General features: G+C 40.5%; 1 protein-coding gene across 1 annotated transcript; it reads left to right on the top strand.

Moving 5' to 3' along the window:
* The first annotated feature begins 95 nt into the window (after window positions 1-95).
* On the top strand, window positions 96-20,971 carry spen (spen family transcriptional repressor). Its single transcript, XM_063885192.1, has 14 exons — window positions 96-361; window positions 5,024-5,638; window positions 8,202-8,359; window positions 8,528-8,728; window positions 8,817-8,968; window positions 9,082-9,207; window positions 9,342-9,455; window positions 9,542-9,655; window positions 9,746-9,846; window positions 9,962-17,780; window positions 17,913-18,257; window positions 18,356-18,550; window positions 18,684-18,860; window positions 18,976-20,971. The coding sequence occupies exons 1-14, from the start codon at window positions 213-215 to the stop codon at window positions 19,105-19,107; spliced, it is 10,398 nt and encodes a 3,465-aa protein (XP_063741262.1). The 5' UTR covers window positions 96-212; the 3' UTR covers window positions 19,108-20,971.
* The last annotated feature ends 255 nt before the right edge of the window (window positions 20,972-21,226 follow it).

Below are 21,226 nucleotides of genomic sequence, written 5' to 3'. Positions count from 1 at the left end.
GGTGCATTTCCTGGATGTATTTATTTTTTATTGGACTCAACTGCAGCGATGATATTTTCGACCCCCACGTTTGGATTGTTATACAAACTCCAGTTGACATTATCCAGCATGCAAAACATCCTAACATGGATCCGTAAAGAAGGCCACGTTTGTTTTCATCATTTTAAATCCAACAGACACATATCCAAGAATGCGTGGGTCCCTGCCCGATAATGAGGATTACATTTTCTGATGTGAACAATTTTGCTTCTATTTTTCTCCATCTCCACTCAACATTTTTGCCCATTTTTTTCTGCTCACAAAGTTCTATCTCCCTAGATTTTATTTGGAATTATAGGTCAAGTTACCACTCTCTCAAAAGGTTGGTATGTCCTGCCCTGTGTATTTTAGCTGTCCTCTCTAACCCCCCTAGTTTGAACCCCTGTCTCTCTCCATTTTCCCCACTAACCGAAGTAGCTGGTGCATAGATGCTATTACTGCCTGTGTGTCTATATGCAGAAACCTTGTATTGTTTTCCTTTTCTCTTCCTCTGAACTGTCCCCACCTTTAACTCCTGTAACCCCGTCCTCCTTGATGACCCATATTTCAGCTTTTATTAATGCATAGTGATCAAAGTAAAAAAAGTTCTATATGAAAAAACGGTCTAAATATAGCTAAAGGACTGGGCTGTAGATTAAAGATTTACCCATTTTCATATTTCCAAAAGTTCAAGTCAGAAAGCAACAGTGGCAAACTAAAATATTAATACTTAAAATTAAATAAGTAAAGAAAATTATGATGAAAAAACAATGAAGTAAAAGGATACAATTTAAAGATGGAAAAATATGTGCCTAAGGAAAAAAATGCCACACAATTAAGTAACTATTCAAATAATATCTGAATTTGCTTCAGTCATTTTATGTCGGTATATTTCATGAAGCAGAAAATACGATCATTCTGCTTTATTATAGGTTGAATGTCATTTCAAATTCAATAATTTTCAGGTTGAGGTTCTGACGGTTGGTCGGACAACACCAAAATATAACCTAAGGCCCTAGGAAAAAGCAGCGACCAAGCATTTTATAGACTTAATGATTGATCAATTTAATTAGAAATAAAAGCCTGCCTATTCATCAATAATGAAATAATGATTATTTCTAGCCTCTGGATTCGGCCTTACAGCTGCAGTTTCCTTTATCATAAGCAAGTTTATTTTGAGTATTTATTCTATCCAGCAGATTCAAAATTTGATTCTCAAACCCATGAGAAATTAACACAATTAAAATAATTTTATAGCAATTCACTCTTAGTAGAGAGTTGACCACAGTCATTTTCAGGCAATATGCAGCTAGAAAGATTAAATCCACCCTAAGTCCCTGACTGGATTTAAAACGTCTCCATGTATGTTTTGCCGATAAAACGATAATTGCAGTGAGATGGTAGACATTTCCCCAAAGGTCAGAGATTTTTCTCGACCATTCATACTGTGGTATCTGTGCCTTTTTAAAAAAAATATCTGCCTATATTGGACTGCAAGCCACATTGCGAATCAATAAGAAGGACTGATTCATGGCAGAGCCGGCTTTACAGGACTGCGGCTTCAATTTGATGGATTACCTTAATTAGGATTTAATTCACTGGATTAACCGAAAGCAGACCTTCCAATTTGGTTATTTTATTAATAAAAGGTTTTTCAGTTGAGTTTCCAGAAACTAGATAAAGATATGTATCACAATCATGATATAAAATGACATACAGTGATAGAAGCCCAACCCAAGCTCTGTGGTTAGTGCTTTAGCCTACAGAGATAACAGGGTGCTCCGCAGCTGCACACTTTAACTGCTGGTTTGTATGGCAGAAAGATATTTAACATTAGGCTATTTATAAATATTTTGGGGATTTTTGGAATAGAATTGATATGTGTGTATTGCTCCCAGATGGCTGAGCCTCCACATTATAGGCCTTTTTAGCATGCTGCAGGAATGCATCCTTATAATTATGCTGTTCACGTAATCCCATAACAGTTGATTTGCTTAGCATGCACCAGAGCAGACTAATAATCAAACACTGATGGAAATTCTGCCAAAAAAAAAGTCTAACTGAATTATCTTTTTAGTTCCATGAATTATGTAGAACCTGTTTTGTGTAAAGTGAAATTGAAGTGAAATTGAAGGCTATCTATTGAGCAGTGAGCCTGCGCCACCAAATTAGCATTTTTGAGAGCATCCGGGGGTCAAGGTAATCCATCAATTTCACAGCAGACATCGTTATACCATAGATGTTATTCATGAATCCAGCACACACATGATTAAATCAAATAAGCTGAAACAGAATTTGCCCCCGACCCGCTGTACTTATGTATAGTGCACTGAAATACAGACATTGTGCGGGTCTTCTAAACCAATTTATCCTCAACATCCTGGAGACTCTATGCATCTCACGCCGTCTTTTGTTCTTTTGCCCCATGGCAATTGCCTTTGTTAGAAAGGCTTAATGAAAGATTACCATTAATGAGCTTATAAATGGAAGTTGTTAGTGTCTATAGGTTACATTAATGTCAAATGTTTCACATGGATGAATATTTCCAGATTGGCCACATCACAGAATAGCCACATAAGATAGTATAGAATAATTGCAGTGACTAACACTGAACATTTGTCGTAGACTTCAATTTTTCCTTAGTACCAACACAGACCTAAATCATTAATCCTCGAAATGAATGGTTGTGGAAACAGTTAAAGGGTTATGTCAGTACAAAGGGTTAACTTTAGGGGATGAATGCAGTCTATCAAAGTCATCAAGTAGGGCATGTGAATATGAGTTACACATTCATTTTCAGTTCTAAAGGTCAGGTTGGTTATTTATAAGAAACTCATCTTATGGATAATTTACCAAAATGCCTTTGAGGACATCACAGGGCATCAGTGATGCATAAGAAGACACTTATGCCGTATATCTGCGGAGAGAAATGGAGGCAGCCTTTTGATAGCATCTTCAGCTACTTGGTTTCTAAAGCTTAAGCGAGATGCAGGAAGCAGTTTTGGCTTTTACGAGTCATGTACACTATTTAGATTTGGAGATGTTTTATAAAACATTCAATAAGTATGGCTTATGTTTTGTGGGACAACCCATTTCCATATCAACTGGTATACAGTCAAACATTTTGTAACATTTCTAATGGAAACACAACACAGCATCTTATTAAAGTTGGAATATCATAAAACCAAAAACACATCAAAATGTAGCCTATGAAATCAATAAATGATGGAAGTAATAAAGAGTATTGTGCTCTCATTTTCACTCTTATAAAAACAATTCTGACCAAAGGATGCTGTTTTCAGAAGTTTCTTCATGATACAAACGTCTTTGATTCGTACTTACGGACAGTTACATGCAGCTTGCAACCACATCACACATCTATACACAGATGTAATCAAACAGTCTCTGTTGGTCCAAATCAATCAAATATACAACATATAAGTACATCATCCTGGACAGTTATTAAATGCCATCTTGGGAATTGATTGAATTTCCTCTTTTCGCAGTCTTAATATTGTAAGATTAATTTCCTTCTGAAATGAAAAAGAACATATTATTTCTGTTGAAACTTAAATTCCAGTTATGTACTACTTGATAAGTTTAAAGTAGATATTGACAGAAAATACAGGGAGCGAGTATAGGGGAGTTATTGAGGGGCTTAACAGACCATAAACCAAGGACTTTGCAGGTATATGATATACATATTAAAACACTAGTCCAACAAGACACTGTTAATTTCATCAACCATAATGCCATAATGGCTGTTTTGAACAGTACATAACCTGTTTTTGTTTGTTACAAACTTTAGGTTTGTTTACCATTAAAATATGCCACCGTTTTGAGTCCTAATTCTTTTCCATTCTCTTTTTTAAACTGGAGGAAAGAGAAAACATCTTATTCAAAGAACCATTATAATGAGGGTATGAACGGGTTATATAAAACCATATTCCTCCCTGTGTTGGAACATCATGGCTAATTTTCTGATTTATAATTTGATCGGAATTCAAACAGTGGTAATTGCTGTCCTGTCCTGCTCATTACTGGGAGTTGGGTAATATGACTATGCTGTAATGACACAGCAGTGGTATTACCAAATTAAATTCTGATTGCTTTATTCATAACGCGGATGTTCGGGTCTGTGCAGAGCGTCCTTGTTAGCACCGTTTCTAATGTGCACCATCATAAAAGGTGCTTTGAAGACCTTGTTTCAGGAGAACAAGTGGTGTCAAATTGTGTTACATTATAAACAAAAGACTTGTCATAAGTCACCTTTACAAATCTTTAACAAAGGCTCCCAGATAAATGAATAAAATGCCTCAAAAGTGGCTTTTGTTGTAGTTGCAAGACCAGAATGACTTGACAATCTATAACGGCATGAATTTCTTACAAAATCTTTGTGCGAGTCTGTTCTATCCTTCAATTATACTTTGAAATAAGCTATAGATTTCAGTTATTTCAAACACTGAAAGCATGCTGTTTGCTAAAAATCTCTTTTTGTTGTCTTATGTTGATTGTATTTTCAAAATACTGTGTTGCCTTTTACAAAAGAGAAAACTGAGAACATATTGAATGATCTGCATTCAAAGAAAATCTATTTCAAACAAAAAAAAATCTTGAAGATTGCACTAACACCTCCAAATGGACACATGTATACAGTTACCCACAGCATTATTGTAGAAATAATATGAAGTGGTTGATATGTTGGCAAAAGAATCTGAAACACTTCATCTCCAAGTCAAAAAACAGTTTAAAAATGCTCAGTTGCCACAAACAATTCATCATTTTAAGTTTAGTTGATAGGCTTAAGGAATGATCTCTTTAAATTCCTGAAAAAAGTACCCTTCTCCAAACACTTCAGTACCCTGTCTTCCCATGTGTCTAATTAAGAAAAACCCACCAGAGACACCTAATAATTTAGTTTGTCCAATGTCAGACTGTGTCAGATGCTAGAAGCTGGCTTGAATGAAACTGTAATGTGATGTTGTTCTCTCCTCCTGTTTGATAGGACGACTGAAAGTCGGGATCGGCCGTACGATCACAGTACCTACGGACATCATGAGCGTCCCGGTAGCAGTTTTGAACGCCAGCGGCACTACGAAACAGACTATTATCGTGAAGCTAGAGAGAGGACTCTAAGCACGGCTGGTAGTGTGTCTGGTACCTCCAGCGGAAGTGGTACATCGGTGTCACCTGGAGTCAGTGGAACTATTGTTAGCGCTGTCACTGCCAACACCGGAACGGTTGGATCAGCAGTGGCCACGACGGTGGGAAGTGGTGGATCTACGTCCAGCGTTGTGGGCTTCTACCGCTCCCACAGCGGGAGCCCTTGTCGCTTTGAGACGCCAGAGCCTCGCTATGAGTCTCGTGCAAGGGAACCCTTTACTTTGGCCAGTGTGGTTCACAGGGACCTTTACAGGGAGGACAGGGGTCGGCGCGGGGAGCGCTCGTATCGCCACAGCCGAAGCCGGTCGCCACATTCAACACATTCGCGAAATCCCTCTCCGCAGAGACTGGCAAGTCAGGCTACCCGCCCTGCACGCTCCCATAGCGGGTCAGGCTCCCACAGCCGCTCCTCCAGCTCAGACTCAGTCAGCAGTACCAGCAGCAGCACCAGTGGCAGGTGAGTGAAGCTGTCAAGATTTCTAACCTTGCGTGTGGCTGTTGTTTACCTTTGTGCATCCAACTCTGTAACAAGTGCTGGACAGAGTATTTACTCTGAATGCTGATTCAAATGATTGTCCACCTTTATTCCAGAGAATCAACCAATGCTTCTTATACTTTTAATACTATTACCACCATCTGTCATTTTCTGCTGCTTATGTGTGTGTAGGTCACAACTGTAGCAGGATGGGGAATACATTTTTGAGGTGGCTAAAAAAGCATTAATGTCTGCACTCCGTTATTTAGTGTACATTTATAATATTAGCGTATACTAATTACATAACATTTCATTATTTTCACTATTACTCAAGCTTTTGCTGGAAAATCCTACGAACAATGTCACTGAATTAATTTTGTACCACTACATCACATAAAAAAGTGTGGCTGTATAAACACAACAGGTGTGCTTTTCTCAAATGTAGACCCAATTGTAAAATTGAATTCTATACCGGAGAAATAAATAGAGAGTTTATAATTCTATGTTTTTCAACGTAATGGAATTCCACCGGCATATTTTTACATCAGCTGTATTCATTTCTGCAACCGTTTTGAAGACCCCAGAGTTGCAAACAAGCAACAACTTGCTGGTGCATTACTTGCCTTTTCACAGGTTAGTGCAGACTCCTATCAAAAATACAATGTTTCTCAACATGCCTCAATACAGAACCTGTGGTTTATAATATTAACCGTTTCAAAGTTTCATACTCCCTAATACTGTGTCTTAATATCTGTTTCTTCAGCAAATACGGTATCCGTTTTTTATTCAACGATGATCAAAATAGTGTAAGAAAAGAACTGACAATTAATCCAAACTAAGATGTTAGTGATCATATTGCTAAAACACACTATGACAGGAAACAGTAGTGTGTAGCACATGGTCTTTAACCCCCCCCCCCCCCCAAGAATTCAAATCAATCCATAAATGGGCAATGGCGCCACTTTGAAAGATGACATCACTTACAAAGTCCATCGTATGTTTTTTCAATTTGATTTTTAAACACATCTTGATAATATGCAGACCTTTGGACCAGTGTGCACATTTCTACTTTGCCCTTTTTTGTATGATCACTGTTGCATTGTTTTCAGAAGACTAATCTGTTTTTACAAGGCTGTTGGCTGGGTAGGCGATTTCTGGTGGGAGTCAAAGCGGAAAATGACCTTTGCTACATGTAACTGCTTCAATGGCATCCTTTTTTGTGTTGAGATTTGATCTGAATTGGTTCTTTTCTACTGATCATGCTTGTGGTTAAGTTTAGGTCTACGGGTTTGATTTTACAAACAATGGCTGTGAGTTTTGTAACTCAAGTGAATCTGGCAGCTGCTGTATTTTGAATTTGACTTGCTAATTTTTGAATTTTACATTCGTTTTTTGTATATTTGCTGTGGTGATAATTTCATCCAGATTTCTCGAAGTTTATAAGTTGATTTAGCTTATGGTAGACAATGAGTTGTATAAGGTATGCATAAATAACAAAAGGTTAGGAAGTTCAAATGTCTGCAGTGTGCAGTTTAGGAAACATAAGCATGTCCGTACTCCACTACCTATGTTCCCCTCAGCCTTCTCCAGTTGTTTTTTTAATTACTGCATCACCTTTGGACACAGCAGAGTCCACAGCTTTGAACGGCGTGCAGCGACACATGTGGTTTGATGAGGTAGTGCTATGGGGGAAATTTCAGGAGACGGCTGGTATATTTTTCTCACTGCCTACCTCTGTGTATGTGTAATGACTCCCCCCCTCCGTGAGATCCAGTTGGAACTGGAAATTTCTGGCCAGTGCTGGCTGCCTGCCCACTCCCACAGGCCAGGCTCCGTCAGCAGCACTTCCGGGAGTGTCTGAGCAAAGGAGGAGAAAGTGAGAAGGAAACAAACAGCAGAGGGCCTAGAAAGCAGAGAGAAGCATGGGAATGAGGCAGCCATGAATTTGCCACTGACGGGCAAATCCATCCTTTTTGTACTGATAGCCAGATGCACTGAATAAATTGGGGAGGAGGATGTTTTTTTTCCTCTTCTGCTGAGAGACATAGTGTTTATTACGGACACATTCATGATGCGTTGGACTGGCTTTTATGAAAATGCATCACTATTTATTAAATCTGAAATTGTGCACATACATTTGCCTTTACAATACATTCTGTAATCCTACCCCTTACCCGCAGATTAGTAAGAGAAAAAAACACATTTTGTGAGTTTACAAAAATAACATTTCTAACTTTTGTTCTTCGCATTGTAATAAAGCATTTAGCACATATTTTACATCTATGAATTATGTATTATTAGCACTTACAGTGTAGCAATGCAAAATGAAAAATCTGCATAAGGTCTACAAATTATATCATTACATTTGATCATTTTGTTAAGGTCAAATAATAATTTGCTACATTCTTATATATAACTTAGATGGAAAACGGCAACAACCATACACAGTAACAGAAAATGACCATTTCATCATTTAACCTCCATCATGATCGTTAGACTGTTAAGTCCCAACAACATCTAAGTGAATGTTCCTCCTTTGTTTCAGCGACTCAAGCAGTAGTTCAAGTGATGAGTCCCCAGCACGCTCAGTGCAGTCTGCTGCTGTTCCTGCACCCTCAGCACTTCCTTTATCCTCTCTTGACAAGGATGAACCACGTAAAAGCTTTGGCATCAAGGTCCAAAATCTTCCTGTACGCTCTACAGGTTAGTTTTTAGCTGCATTTGGAAAGTTTTATCCAGCAATAATTGTATTTCTGTATATCCATTCAAATGTTCACTGACTTTTGAAAATACCAGTTAAAAATATCATCTACATTTACTCTTTTTGTTGGTATACACATTTAAAAAAAACATTTGTTTGTTCTACTACAGATACGAGCCTGAAGGATGGTTTGTTCCATGAGTTTAAGAAACATGGAAAGGTCACGTCTGTACAAATCCACGGAGCTTCAGAGGAGCGCTACGGCCTTGTCTTTTTCCGCCAGCAAGAGGACCAAGAGAAAGCACTTGGAGCATCAAAGGGAAAGCTTTTTTTCGGGATGCAAATTGAAGTCACAGCATGGAATGGCCCTGGTAAGTGCTTATCTTTAGATATATGGCAACACAAACATGAATCATCAAAACGCACAAGGTTCAAATGAGCTCTCGATGTATTTTTCAGAAACGGAAAGTGAGAACGAGTTTCGACCCTTGGACGAGAGGATAGATGAGTTTCACCCGAAGGCTACACGAACATTATTCATTGGAAACCTGGAGAAGACCACCAGTTACCATGATCTGCTTAACATTTTTCAACGCTTTGGAGAAATAGTGGTAGGTCATTGGTGTGACGTGGTTCAATATACGGACCATTATATATGCAATGCACCATTTTAAAAAGACCACACTTACTGACAGCATATGTTTGTTTTTATTATTCTGCTAAGGATATTGACATTAAGAAGGTGAATGGAGCCCCACAATATGCCTTTCTACAATACTGTGACATTGCCAGTGTCTGTAAGGCCATAAAGAAGATGGATGGAGAGTACCTTGGTAACAATAGACTAAAGGTGATTAACGTTAAGTCATTTTTAAATAATATCTTCAAAACCATATTTAATATACCAGTATTTAAGAGCACCATTTGTATTTGTACTGTTGGAAGTAATAATTGGAATCTAAAGTTTTATGGTTACTTTTTCAGCTGGGCTTTGGAAAAAGTATGCCAACAACATGCGTTTGGTTGGATGGATTAGCCTCAAACACAACTGAGCAGTTTCTTACTCGACATTTTTGCCGCTATGGACATGTTGTGAAGGTAAGTCTGTTTTATTTCCCCCCTCACAGTTGCCCATTGTTTTCTTCCTGGCTCCTTGAGATTCTATTTTCCTCTGTCTTCCGCAGGTTGTATTTGACAGAATGAAAGGAATGGCCCTTATCCTGTATAACAACATTGAATATGCACAAGCCGCTGTCAAAGACACAAAGGGGTGGAAGATAGGTGGCAGTAAAATCAAGGTAAGCAAAACAAAGCTTTGCTCTGTAATATTCAGTGTTCTCAATCCTGGACATTATCTAAAAAATGCATATTAACCTATTTTTATTCAGGTGGACTTCGCCAATCAGGAAAGTCAGATGGCTTTCTATCGTTCAATGCAGGCTTCTGGCCAGGATATTCGAGACTTTTATGACCTCCTCACGGAAAGAAGGTTTGTGTATTTTGTTTAAGCAATGCTATTTTGTCCCAGTAGTGTCAATGTTAAAACTATATTTTTGGTGCTTAAATGTAAAAAAACTAACTTTTTTGTCTTTATTTATTGGCAGGGATGATCGACGAACTCAATATGAGTTTCAAGCAGAAAGACAATATTTCGAAAATGTAAGAACACCAGGAACATATACTGAAGATCCACGTCGCAAATACCCTGCCAGAAGTCGTGAGTTCTTTACTGAATGGGACCCATATCAGGGAGATTACTTTGATCCACAATACTTTGAAGACCCCAGGGAATATCGAGAATACAGAGCTGATCCTTATGAGCAGGACATTCGCAAATACAGCTATTTGCAACGGGAACGTGAAAGAGAGAGAGAGCGCTTTGAAACCGATCGTGGAAGGGGTCATGGAAGGAGGACTGTTGAGCGTAGCCAAAGCCCATCTCACATTGCCTCTCGGCGTCCTGCCAGTCCTGCCGCATCTCCTTCACTCTCCGAGAGGATACCAAGTGACTCAGATCGCCGTATTTGCTGCCAATCTTCTGAAAGAAGTGGTAGCTGCAGCTCAATCTCCCCCCCTAGGTTTGAAAAACTTGAAAAGGCCCGCACCGAAAGGTATACTAAAACTGACAAACTTGAAAAAGATAGAGTCTTTGAAGTTGAAAGAGGGAATTTGGTTGAAAAGGAGAAGCGGGCTGGACGTAAAGATCGTGGGGACAAGGACAAAAGTGATAAACAGAGGCTTAAGAAGCTAAAAGTTGCATCACCTAGTATCCAAGCATCTGAGACGGAACCTGAACTTGAACGAGATGTTGGCCCTGAGTCCGTCGTTCGAGGTAAAAACAGTAAAATTCCAAAAGAATGCTCAAGCAAAGGAAGGTTAGACCTTCTTCCTTGTGTTGTGCAACTAACACGGGTTAAAGAAAAAGAAGGAAAATTGATTGGCCAATCTGTCCAAGAAAAACAAATACAGAGGGGTGGTAGTGACAGTCCCAGGTTGGCATCACCCTCAACTGACCAGAGAAGTCCTCCATTCCGTCCAGAACCATCAAAAAGTGATGCCTCTAAGCATGTAAAGGTCCCTAGAGACAAAAATATGCACAGTTTAATAGAGGTTATTGATAAGGATGCTAAAATCAAATCAAAGAAACATGGAAAATCTGAAATGGGATTTGAAAGTGGTATATCGGTGGATATTGATCGTTTGGCTGCAAGGAAAAGGCGTTTTGAGGACTCTGGGAAAACTGATAGACAGAAAAGAACTATTGAGGAAGATCTTGTTAGACCTGGACTTCATAAACTATGGAGCAATGCTAAGGAGACAGATTTTGATAAGAACCTTTTGATAAAGGGGATGCATAAAAAGGAGCACCACATGGAAAAATGTGTCAGGATGGTTTCAGTTAGCAGTCCTAAAGATGGACGAGACTTTGAAAGCAGCTCTGTAGGCTTTTCTCTGGAGCAGCAGTCACAGCTAGGGGAACAGCCTGAAGATTCTACAGATCAATCAGACTCTCCCTACCTTAAAATGGATTTAGAGGGATCTAAAAGTGAACACAGCCCCAGTCTTACAAAGATGTCAGATGATGGCATCATTGATTTGGATGAATTAAAAGAACAACAGAAACACAGTGTGTCTGAAAACAAACAAGGAAGAGGGATCTGCCGAGATTCAGATGACGGAGATGAACACTTTGTTCCCATTGACCAAAATATTTGCACAAAACAAATTGAACAGAGTCGATGGCTCCATCCCAAACATGTCGACCCTGATAAGTTAGTCATGTTTAAAAACCCAGCAAGTAAAGACACTCATGACTTTGAAAAGGATTATATTATGTATGATGTTCCAAAACCAATTCAGGAAATGGCAAATGATGATTTCTCTTCATGTAAAAGGAAAACATTAGAGAATTTTGACTTTGAAATAGTCACTGCAAAAAGAGAGCGCAACTTTTCAAGTTCCCAAAAGCTGAATGAGGAGATTTATCAGAGTATAACATCGTCAATAGGACGTAGTCACTTTTCTGCAAATGAGGAAGAGGAAACTGCCCAAATTTCTTTGTCAGTTATAAAGAAAGATAGAAAATCTTCTCCAACAACAGATGAGAAATATTCACACACAGAGTCATTGAAAAACCGTTTGGGCCTGACAGCCACACATTTTCAGTCTTCTGACACTGATGTCCCAAAACTTAAGACAACCTTGCTTGGCTGTGATGAGGAGTTAATGCAATGTTGGGAAAGACAAATAAAGTCTGACTCACTGAGAATGGAAATGACTTTCCCCAGTGATATTGCAAAACGTGAAACCATCCACAAACGCCTTGGCCAAGATTTAGAACCGGGAGAAGTGCAGTCTGATTCAGATGATGATGTAGAAACCAAACACATGTCTCCCAAGTCCAACAATTCCTTGTCTTATATGCTCAGGGAACGCGATGAGAGGATGACAGATCTGAAGCTTTCAGGCTCATTGGAAAAGAACAAGTTTTATTCATTTGCATTAGATAAAACTATAACTCCTGACACTAAAGCACTTCTTGAAAGAGCCAAGACACTGTATTCCTCCAGGGAAGATAATTGGTCCTTTCTCCCCTCACGTTTTCCAACTTCCCACATTTGTTCAGATAAGGACAAGGTAGAGCTTGCACCCAGACCTATTCCTTCTTGGTATATGAAAAAGAAAAAGATTCGTACTGACTCAGTTGAAAAGCTGCATGATAAAAAAGAAGAACTTAAGCCACAGGACCAAGAGCGACAAGACCTGTTTGCTTCTCGCTTCCTGCACAGCTCAATCTTTGAACAGGATTCACGTCGTTTACAGCATCTTGAACGTAAAGACCCAGATTTATTGTCTGGAGTTGTTAAGCCTTTGGCAAAGCCAGGTGCTATTGAGGCACAGTCTGAAACTGGAGTAGTTGACATGCCACAAGAGCCCATAGTGCTTTTCCAAAGTCGTTTTTTGGAGCTTCAACAACAAAGAGACAAAGACCATCCACTCCCTGACATTGAGAATATCTTGACAGTGGAGATTAAAAGAGATGAAGTGCATAGTTGTGATAATGTGCTGTCTGATAAGGAATCTGAACCAGTACTGAAGGTAAATGATAAATCAGTCAGCCCCCCATTAACCTTTTTAGCACCACCTTTTGTTCCTCCACCGAAAGAAATGTCTTCACAAGAAAAGAAAGAACTATTAACTCCACCCTCAGATCAACCTTTGTCATTTGTCAAAGAAGAAAAAGTAGAGGCAGTTGTCGTGGTATCTCCAGCTCATTCTTTTCTTATGGACGACATGAAACCAGTTGCTCCTAAGCTAATCATCAACCCTCCACTTGTCAATTTGGGGCCGGAAAATGAGATGGAAACAAAAGTAGAGTTAATTGAACCCAAAGCAAAAATTGGAGATAGTTTGGCAAAGGAACATGCTCCTTTTGCAGAGGATGAGCCTCCCACTCCTTGTGCTTCAAAAAAAGGTTTTGAGAAAGAGACTGGAGAGTGCCTTTTTTCTGACTATCCAAAGATTGAAGAAAAATATAACATTAATAAGACAGAACCAGACAAACTGGAAACGAATCAGGAAACAAAACAATGTGAAGAATCCCAGAAAACTGAGACGGATAGTGATGCATGTATGCCAGAGCTTGAGGCGGAAAGAAGACCATTACCAAAACGCAGACAACCCAAGAATAAAAGGGCAAAACCACTCTCAGCATTACGTACTTCACAACAATCCCAAATTGTTGCCACAGATAAGCCTGCAACACGAAAGAGTGAACGGATTGACCGAGAGAAACTCAAAAGGGCCTCATCTCCTCGGGGAGAAGTACCAAAACCCTCATTTGAGTCCAGAGTAACATCCAAGTCTCCAATTCATGCATCAGATTCTGAGCAAAACCTTGAGTCAAGTCTGATCCATGGTAGAACACGTCGCAGGAATGTAAAATCAGTCTACGCAACGCTACACGAAGAAGAACAAGCTTGCAAAGACGTACTGGAGTCATCCCGCTCCATGCGCAAACGTGTTGCTGATAAAGAACCAATACAGCAGGAGGTTCCAATACCAACTACCACTGCAAGACGCGGACGCCCACCTAAAAAAGGCTTTAAACGAGGTGGAGATGTTTCACCAATTAAGGGGGATCAGCAGAAAATGATTGAAGATGACACAGAGGTCAAAGAGACTTCCACTAATGTAGAGGGATGGCGTTCACCCCGCACACAGAAAGTGCAACAAATACAACTTACTTCATCTGCTCCAGTTAACAAGAAAGGAGGTAAAATAGACAAACAGTCTGGGAGCACTACAGTGCTAGCTGGACAAGCTGATCTGGCAAGTCAGGATGAGTCAGAACTTAATCCTAAAGCTGATTCTGAACTGTTTGTGAAGCTATCAGAAAACTCAAGCTCACCAGTGGACGGAAATGAAAAAGACCTAAAAGATCCGGTTGGAAATATATCTATTGATGGGGACATTCAAAAGGAAGAAACCAGCTCTTCCGATAGGAGACAACAGCCTGAAAAGAGTGTTAAAATGAAAACAGCAAGGCTGAAAAGAAATGCCAAGCAAGTTGCTGAAGAGAAATCACACAGCTTGAAAAATCTTGAGATCCGTGTTAGCGTTGATGACGTTAAAGGTTTACTTCGTTCAGAGGATGATGAGCCGGAGTCATTTGAAGCCCCGACTATTATCAAAACCAAGACTGTAGTTAAACAGAATGAGGAAACAAAAAGCACAGGGTTTCCAAAAGAATCTAAAGAATTTGATGCACAGGAACAGGAAGACAACCTATCAGAACCTGAACTTCCTGCTGATCCAGCAACTCTCTTAGCACAGCAGATGGAACTAGAGCAGGCGGTTGAAAATATTGCCAAACTTTCAGTTGAGCAACCTCCTCGACCGTATAAGGAACCACCATCACAGCAACCTACCATATTGCCTCCTGTAGTCGTAGAACCAGAAGTCGAGGTTGAGGAAGAGAAGCGAGCTAATCCGGCAAGCGAGACTGAACTTGCAGCCGCAATAGATTCCATTACAGCGGAAGAAACATTGGCAGATGCAGATCATTTTGCAGCTCCTCCTCCTTACACTGCACTTATTCCTACCCCTGAATCCCTGACATCCCCCTCCTCCAATGAGATCATGGAACCTGAAACACACATGGTGATCAACAGTATACTTGCTGCAGACTCCGATGATGGTCCTCTGACACCCAGCCCAAAAGGGCTAATAGCAGAGTCTAAGGCAGCTGATGATGTTCCTCTCCTTGAAACTCCTAAGAAAACGGGCAGAGTTAGACCTAAAACCCCAAAGAAGTCAAGAGGTCGCAAAGGCGCAGCTTATAAGAAAGGAGATAATGCTTTAGAGGTTCCTAAACTAGAGCCGTCCCCAGTGAAGTTACCAGAGTCTATCCCAGAAGACCCAGAAACGATCAATTCAAAAGCAGTCACAGTTACAGCTGGGGCCACTGCAGCATCTTCGGTGGTCACTGCCGTTGCTACTTGTAGGCGTGCTGTTACAAGTGCTATAACTGTAGACACGCCCAAAGAGGCAGAACAGCCTGAAGTTGAACAGCCTGTACCAAAAGAATCTGCCTTTCACTCAGGCAAAAGCAACACCCCGGGTAGTAAAAAGAATCCCAAAGTAGAAGAACTACCTACCCCTACTCTTGCTCCTGCCCGCCCACAACCTGTGTCCCAGTTCAGTATACCTCTATTGCGGCCTGCCAAAATGCCAATTTCGCAAGACTGGCCTCCTAGAATTGAAGAAAGTAGAATCTATGTTGCTCCTCCGTGTCACGTTACAGTGGTAACTCCTTCTCCACCAGCATCGACTGCACTTGGAACCCCTTCAACAAATCCCCCATTGCCTCCTGACACAAAGGCCTCAGATATTGACCCTAGTTCTAGTACATTAAGAAAAATACTAATGGAACCTAAATATGTGACTGCATCAAACAGCAATTCTATACCTACCACAATGGTGACATCTGTACTGTCGGAACCATCACGGATGTCAGAGAATGAAAATCCTTCTGAAAAAGTTGGTTCAAGACAGTTACATCATGAAGAGAGACCACCTTTACCCCCTCAGCCCATACACCACAAACCCTTTCCATTGTCAGAGTCCCAACAGAACTGTGGAGACAAGATCCAGCATACAGTTATTTCTCCTGTTACCTCAGTGATAAGTCGAATTCCAATGCCTTATGATACAGAGGAAACCCCACGGATATCTCTTAGCAACCGGAGCATTGGAATTTCTATTCCCAAGCAAAAGTTTAGATCAAACTCTAATGAGAATAATCGCTACCATGGCATGGATGTAGTAGAAGATGGCACTAGAGCACGCTCTGTTGTTGAGCCCACTCCCTACAGTTCTGGCTCCAGTCCTGGGCTTAGGGTCAATACATCAGAGGGTGTTGTTGTTTTGAGTTATTCCGGACAGAAAACTGAAGGACCTCACAGAATGAGGGCCAAAATTAGTCAAATTCCTCAAGCCAGTGCTGGTGATATAGAGTTTCAGCAATCTGTGTCCAAATCTTCAATAAAGCAGGACCCACTCATAACACCATCCCAGTCGCCTACCCCAAAAGTAGGTCCAACACATACAGTTTACGGGCACACAGGGGTTCTCTTGACTGGCCAATCATATAACTCTCAACCTGTAATTTCAAGTATGAAACATGAGAGTATTGTGTGTGAAAAATCTGATGCCCCTTATCACACAACATCCCAGGGTGGTGTTGTGAAGATGTACCAACAGCCAGTTAGTTCTCCGCAAGTCTTGATGTACAACCAAGCTGTAATACAGCAGCAGCATGGCAATAGAGGAATGGGGTCTGAACATCTTCAAAAAAAAATTGAACTAGGCAAAGCTATTCAGCAATCTAATTTAAGCCCAGTCATGAGCCCACACCACCCATCACCGTCTGGAAGCCGCATGAGCCCAAGCCCTAGCATCCCAACTGATCGGTCAGCTCTACACCAAAAGCAAGAACCCCAGTCCCCAAGAACAGCTGTTCAATCCCCTTCACACTTTGTCAAAGCCTGTCCTCCCGGCAGTTCTCCTAGAGGAACCTCTGTCGTTCTGGGTCATGGCATGCCACAAATGTCTACATATCATTCTAGTATGCATCACCCACACTCAGAGCAGTCCTCCGTCATAATACAACCTCATAGTGTCACTCAGGCAATGGCTCATGGAGCCAGGATGAACACCCCACCGATGTCTGCGATAAACTATGGAAGGCGAGCTGACTCGCTGTCCTCTTCCCACCAAGGGCCATCACAACGCTCAAACACACCGCAGCCAAATGTTATCCGAGATTTGGTACTGCAGTCCCATTCAAGTCCCCAGGGGTCAGTTTCAGGTGGTGGTGGCAGCAATAGTCTTAATGAAGAAGACAACAGACACTTTAACCAAGCCCTTAGCAGACCTTCTGTGCCCCAGCTCCAATCAGATGTAATGATGATTCACAGTGATCACCGGGTACTCCACCCAAGCATGCGCATAGACCAGTACAGAGACATGCACCATCGCCTCCTGATGCACCAGCAACTGGGAGAGCAGGCTGCTGTAGAAGCAAGACAGTCCTCAGAGAGGATAACTCCTTCAAACAACATCTCTGGACATTCAAAGAGTCCTATGGTGGCAAAGAGCATTGATATTTCCACAAAAGAATCTCTCAAACCACTAGAAGGAAAGGTGATACATCCACCCTCAAGCGAAAGTAGAATCAGGGGAGTCCATGCATCTTCTCCTGCCCTGGTGTCGCCTCACCCACATGGGGTTCAGCTGATGCATCAAGCAGGGACGGGCTCCTTTCCAATATATCGCGACATGCGAGGCTTTCCATCCCAGTTTCCAGGACATCCTTCATCTGGACACAGCCTGCCTAATCAAGGCATAACATCTACACAGGTCAGTAGATGAACTTTTGTTACTGACATTTAGCTGATATTTCAGTGTTATGTATTATGTATTGTATTATTTTATGGAGCATAACCATGTACATCAATTATTCATTTGTTTTTATTTTTGTTTTTAAATCAGATTCCTCAGGAGCCTGAGATGAGTCACAGGGGCAAAATCTCTCAGTCATATGGGGGAGGCAGTGATTCCAAGCCGGAGAGTTCCCATCTCCGCCATGCTACCTCTACGGACCTCTCCCACATTTCCCGAATATCTCGGGATACAGTCTCCCCCTCATACCAGTCTCCCATGTCCTCTCCTATGAGTCTTACTCACAAGCCAGATCTATCTCTACAGAAAGGCCCTCCAGCCTTCCTGCCAACACCTCCACCAGTTGTACCTCAATCAAGTTCGCTGCATCCACGGCCTGATTCTAAGCTGGATCAGTCGGGGCATCGTTCCGTTGACATGGTGCAGCTTTTGACGGTAAGACAGCAGGTTGACCAGCTATTATTTATGAAAACACTCTCAAGACAATACCAATGAATAAGCATGTGTTTATAAAACATGTTTCTGCTTTACAGAAATACCCTATTGTATGGCAAGGTATGTTGGCACTGAAGAATGACCAGGCTGCTGTCCAGTTACACTTTGTTTCTGGCAACACCATACTGGCCCAGCGCTCGCTACCGCCCACAGAGGGAGGCCCTTTTCTCCGTATTGTCCAGAGGATGAGGCTTGAGGCTTCCCAGTTGGAGAGTGTGGCACGCAGAATGACTGTGAGTATTTTGTTTTTACTACCTCAGAAAAGCACAACAAAAGTTTAGATTTGATTGCACAATTCATGTACCATTGTATTCAATAACCTAACCTCTGTGGGATGTGTTTTTTATGTTTACATTTATGATAAAGAATTATCATTCATGGCAGGTGGACAATGACTACTGTTTGCTACTGGCTCTACCCTGTGGTCGAGATCAAGAGGATGTCCTTGGTCAAACTCAAGCCCTGAAAAGTGGCTTCATCACTTACCTGCAGGCCAAACAGGCAGCTGGCATTATCAATGTCCCCAACCCTGGCTCTAACCAGGTCTGTGATCCTCAAAACTTGTCTTCTTTTTTAATTCTACCTGTGTTTTACAATGACATCTCAAAGATATTTTATTCTGTCTCTCATCATGTTATTCTTATCTTTTGATTTACAGCCAGCCTATGTGGTGCAGATTTTCCCACCGTGTGAATTTTCGGAGAGCCACCTCTCGCGCCTGGCCCCGGACCTTCTCAACAGCATCTCCAGCATTTCCCCTCACCTCATGATTGTCATTGCCTCTGTTTAAATACCTCCGTTGTTTTCTTGAACAAAGCCAACACCAGCCCTTTTGACTCGTCCAGTTTTCTAAACTGGAATTGCCTCATATTTTTATGAGTTTGACTCAAAGAAAGGAAAACCTTATTAAGCATGCACTCACCTTTTTCTTTCACTTCACCAAGTCCTTAAGTCAATCAATGACATCGAATTCCAAAAACTATTCCTTTTACAGAGAGGATCTAAAGGGTTGAACCGGGATTTTTGATGATCATTTTTGATAACTCGTTTCATTTTTTGCCATTTTTGGAGGTGTTGTGCATAGCTTTTCTAATTCATAGCATCCATACAGCTATGGATTGAGACCTTCCTATTGGACATTTTTTACCTTCATGAAAGTGATTGTGATTTTTTTTCTCTTTAAAAAAAAAGACAAACGACATGATAAGTCATTGCACTATGTTAAGGAAAAGAATTGTGAACTCTGTACAGATTTGAGTATAAAATGATACATGTTATGGAATTACTCTCGTGATCCGCCACGCTTGCGCACGAAAAAAGAAAGTCATTGCCTGGAAAAAGATCAAGAATCTTTTCAGCCTGATCCATCATACTACTTTCACTCCTTCACCATCAGCCAACTTCTACGTCATTTCCGGACTCAGCTCTCCATCCCGAGGTGTTCCCTGCCCCAGGACCTCGTGAGGGGACGTTTAGAGTTGTACACTCAATGCCTCAACAGGGGACTACTATATAAAGAGTATTTCATTTGTTTATTTTTGTTTGCATCTTCTTTAAGTCTTAGGGTATTGTGGACAATTGTTAAACTGTATATATTATACATATTTAAAGACTGAAGCAATGTGGAGAGACCAAGTGAATAATTTTACAGGACAGATCATCAAATGTTTTCTTTTTTTTCTTTGGGAAGGGGCAGGGAGGGGAATAGGGGGAAGGATCTGTACATGATCCAGGAGTGATATTCAAGAAAAAATATTTTTAAAATTGATTCTGTGCCAAACCGTCTTTTGCAAACGCTCAACACATGAAATGTATCGAGAAAAAAAATTGATTAGAACCTATTTTCATATGTGACTTTGTATTTTGCCCCTCAGAGGGCAGACTTGATTCCTTTTGTTTTTGTATTGGTCATCAACCCAACTCTGTTACTACAGTGCTTTTACATTATGAAGTTTTATCCTCATTTTGAAGGAACCATTATATTGTAGGGGTTGCATTTCTGTGTGTATTCCTGTTCTCCTCCTCCTCCCTGATATGGGCCTTTACTGCCCCCTGCTGTCTGAAAAGCATCCTCTCATATTTAGGACTGCATCCTGAGGTCATGTTAGCCCTGACTTCATGACAGACTATAGCATGCTTTATTTTCAAATTGTGAACTGAAATCATGAAGGCAAAGAATGTGTACTCGACATCATGCCGCTAATGGATGTGTTGATCATCTGTCTCCATCTCTCCCCTTAACTGTCTCTTTGAGCCAAGCTGTAAATACTAATGTCCTTAATCTGTGCTCTTGTGTATTTTTCTCATTTATAATTGTCTTTTTCAGGGTCTTTTTGTTTTTGTTTTGTGCAACAAAACAAAGCAGTCTAAAAGAGACATGAAATAAGGTGTGTGAAACCGATGCTGAAAGTAAAAAATGGGCTTGTCAGTTTTATGGTGTAAATATTTCTATGACTGCAAGCTGAATACTCTCATGGTTATGTTGAAGGCACTTATAATTTTTGATAAAAAAAATTAGAAAAAAAGGAGAAAAAAAAACTTAAAACGGTGATTAATATGAAAACTGTCTTTTGATCAATCTTCATTTTGAGTGTACTTTGCTGTTCCTCCATGAGGACATTTTAAAACTGTAAAATAAATGGTTGTTTAACTTACTTCTAAAGATCATTAAATGGTCACTTCTGGTTTGTGTTTTCCTGACTTTATAAACTGAAGTTATTTTGATGCACTGATTTGAAGAAGAAAGATTACTCCAGAATCTGAAAGAGGACTTATTATTTTTCAGGTTCATATTTGTATTTTGTGCCTCTACTGTGACATGTTTCCATGCTTTAATGTTAAAAAAGGTGTTTATTTTTATCATATTGCCTGTGCTGCAGCACTTATTTTCACCCTCTGTCTGAAACCAG

Source organism: Eleginops maclovinus, chromosome 1 (assembly GCF_036324505.1).
Source record: "Eleginops maclovinus isolate JMC-PN-2008 ecotype Puerto Natales chromosome 1, JC_Emac_rtc_rv5, whole genome shotgun sequence".
Lineage (NCBI taxonomy): Eukaryota > Metazoa > Chordata > Actinopteri > Perciformes > Eleginopidae > Eleginops > Eleginops maclovinus.
This window is presented reverse-complemented; position numbering and strand designations above follow the sequence as displayed.

Bases quoted from the DNA above. Each gene is read 5' to 3' on its own strand.
- spen (XM_063885192.1), top strand. From the start codon at position 213: ATGAGGATTACATTTTCTGATGTGAACAATTTTGCTTCTATTTTTCTC. The intron at 9,456-9,541 runs GTAAGTCTGTTT...TGTCTTCCGCAG, and splicing joins GCTATGGACATGTTGTGAAG to GTTGTATTTGACAGAATGAA. The intron at 18,551-18,683 runs GTGAGTATTTTG...TTTATGATAAAG, and splicing joins GTGTGGCACGCAGAATGACT to AATTATCATTCATGGCAGGT.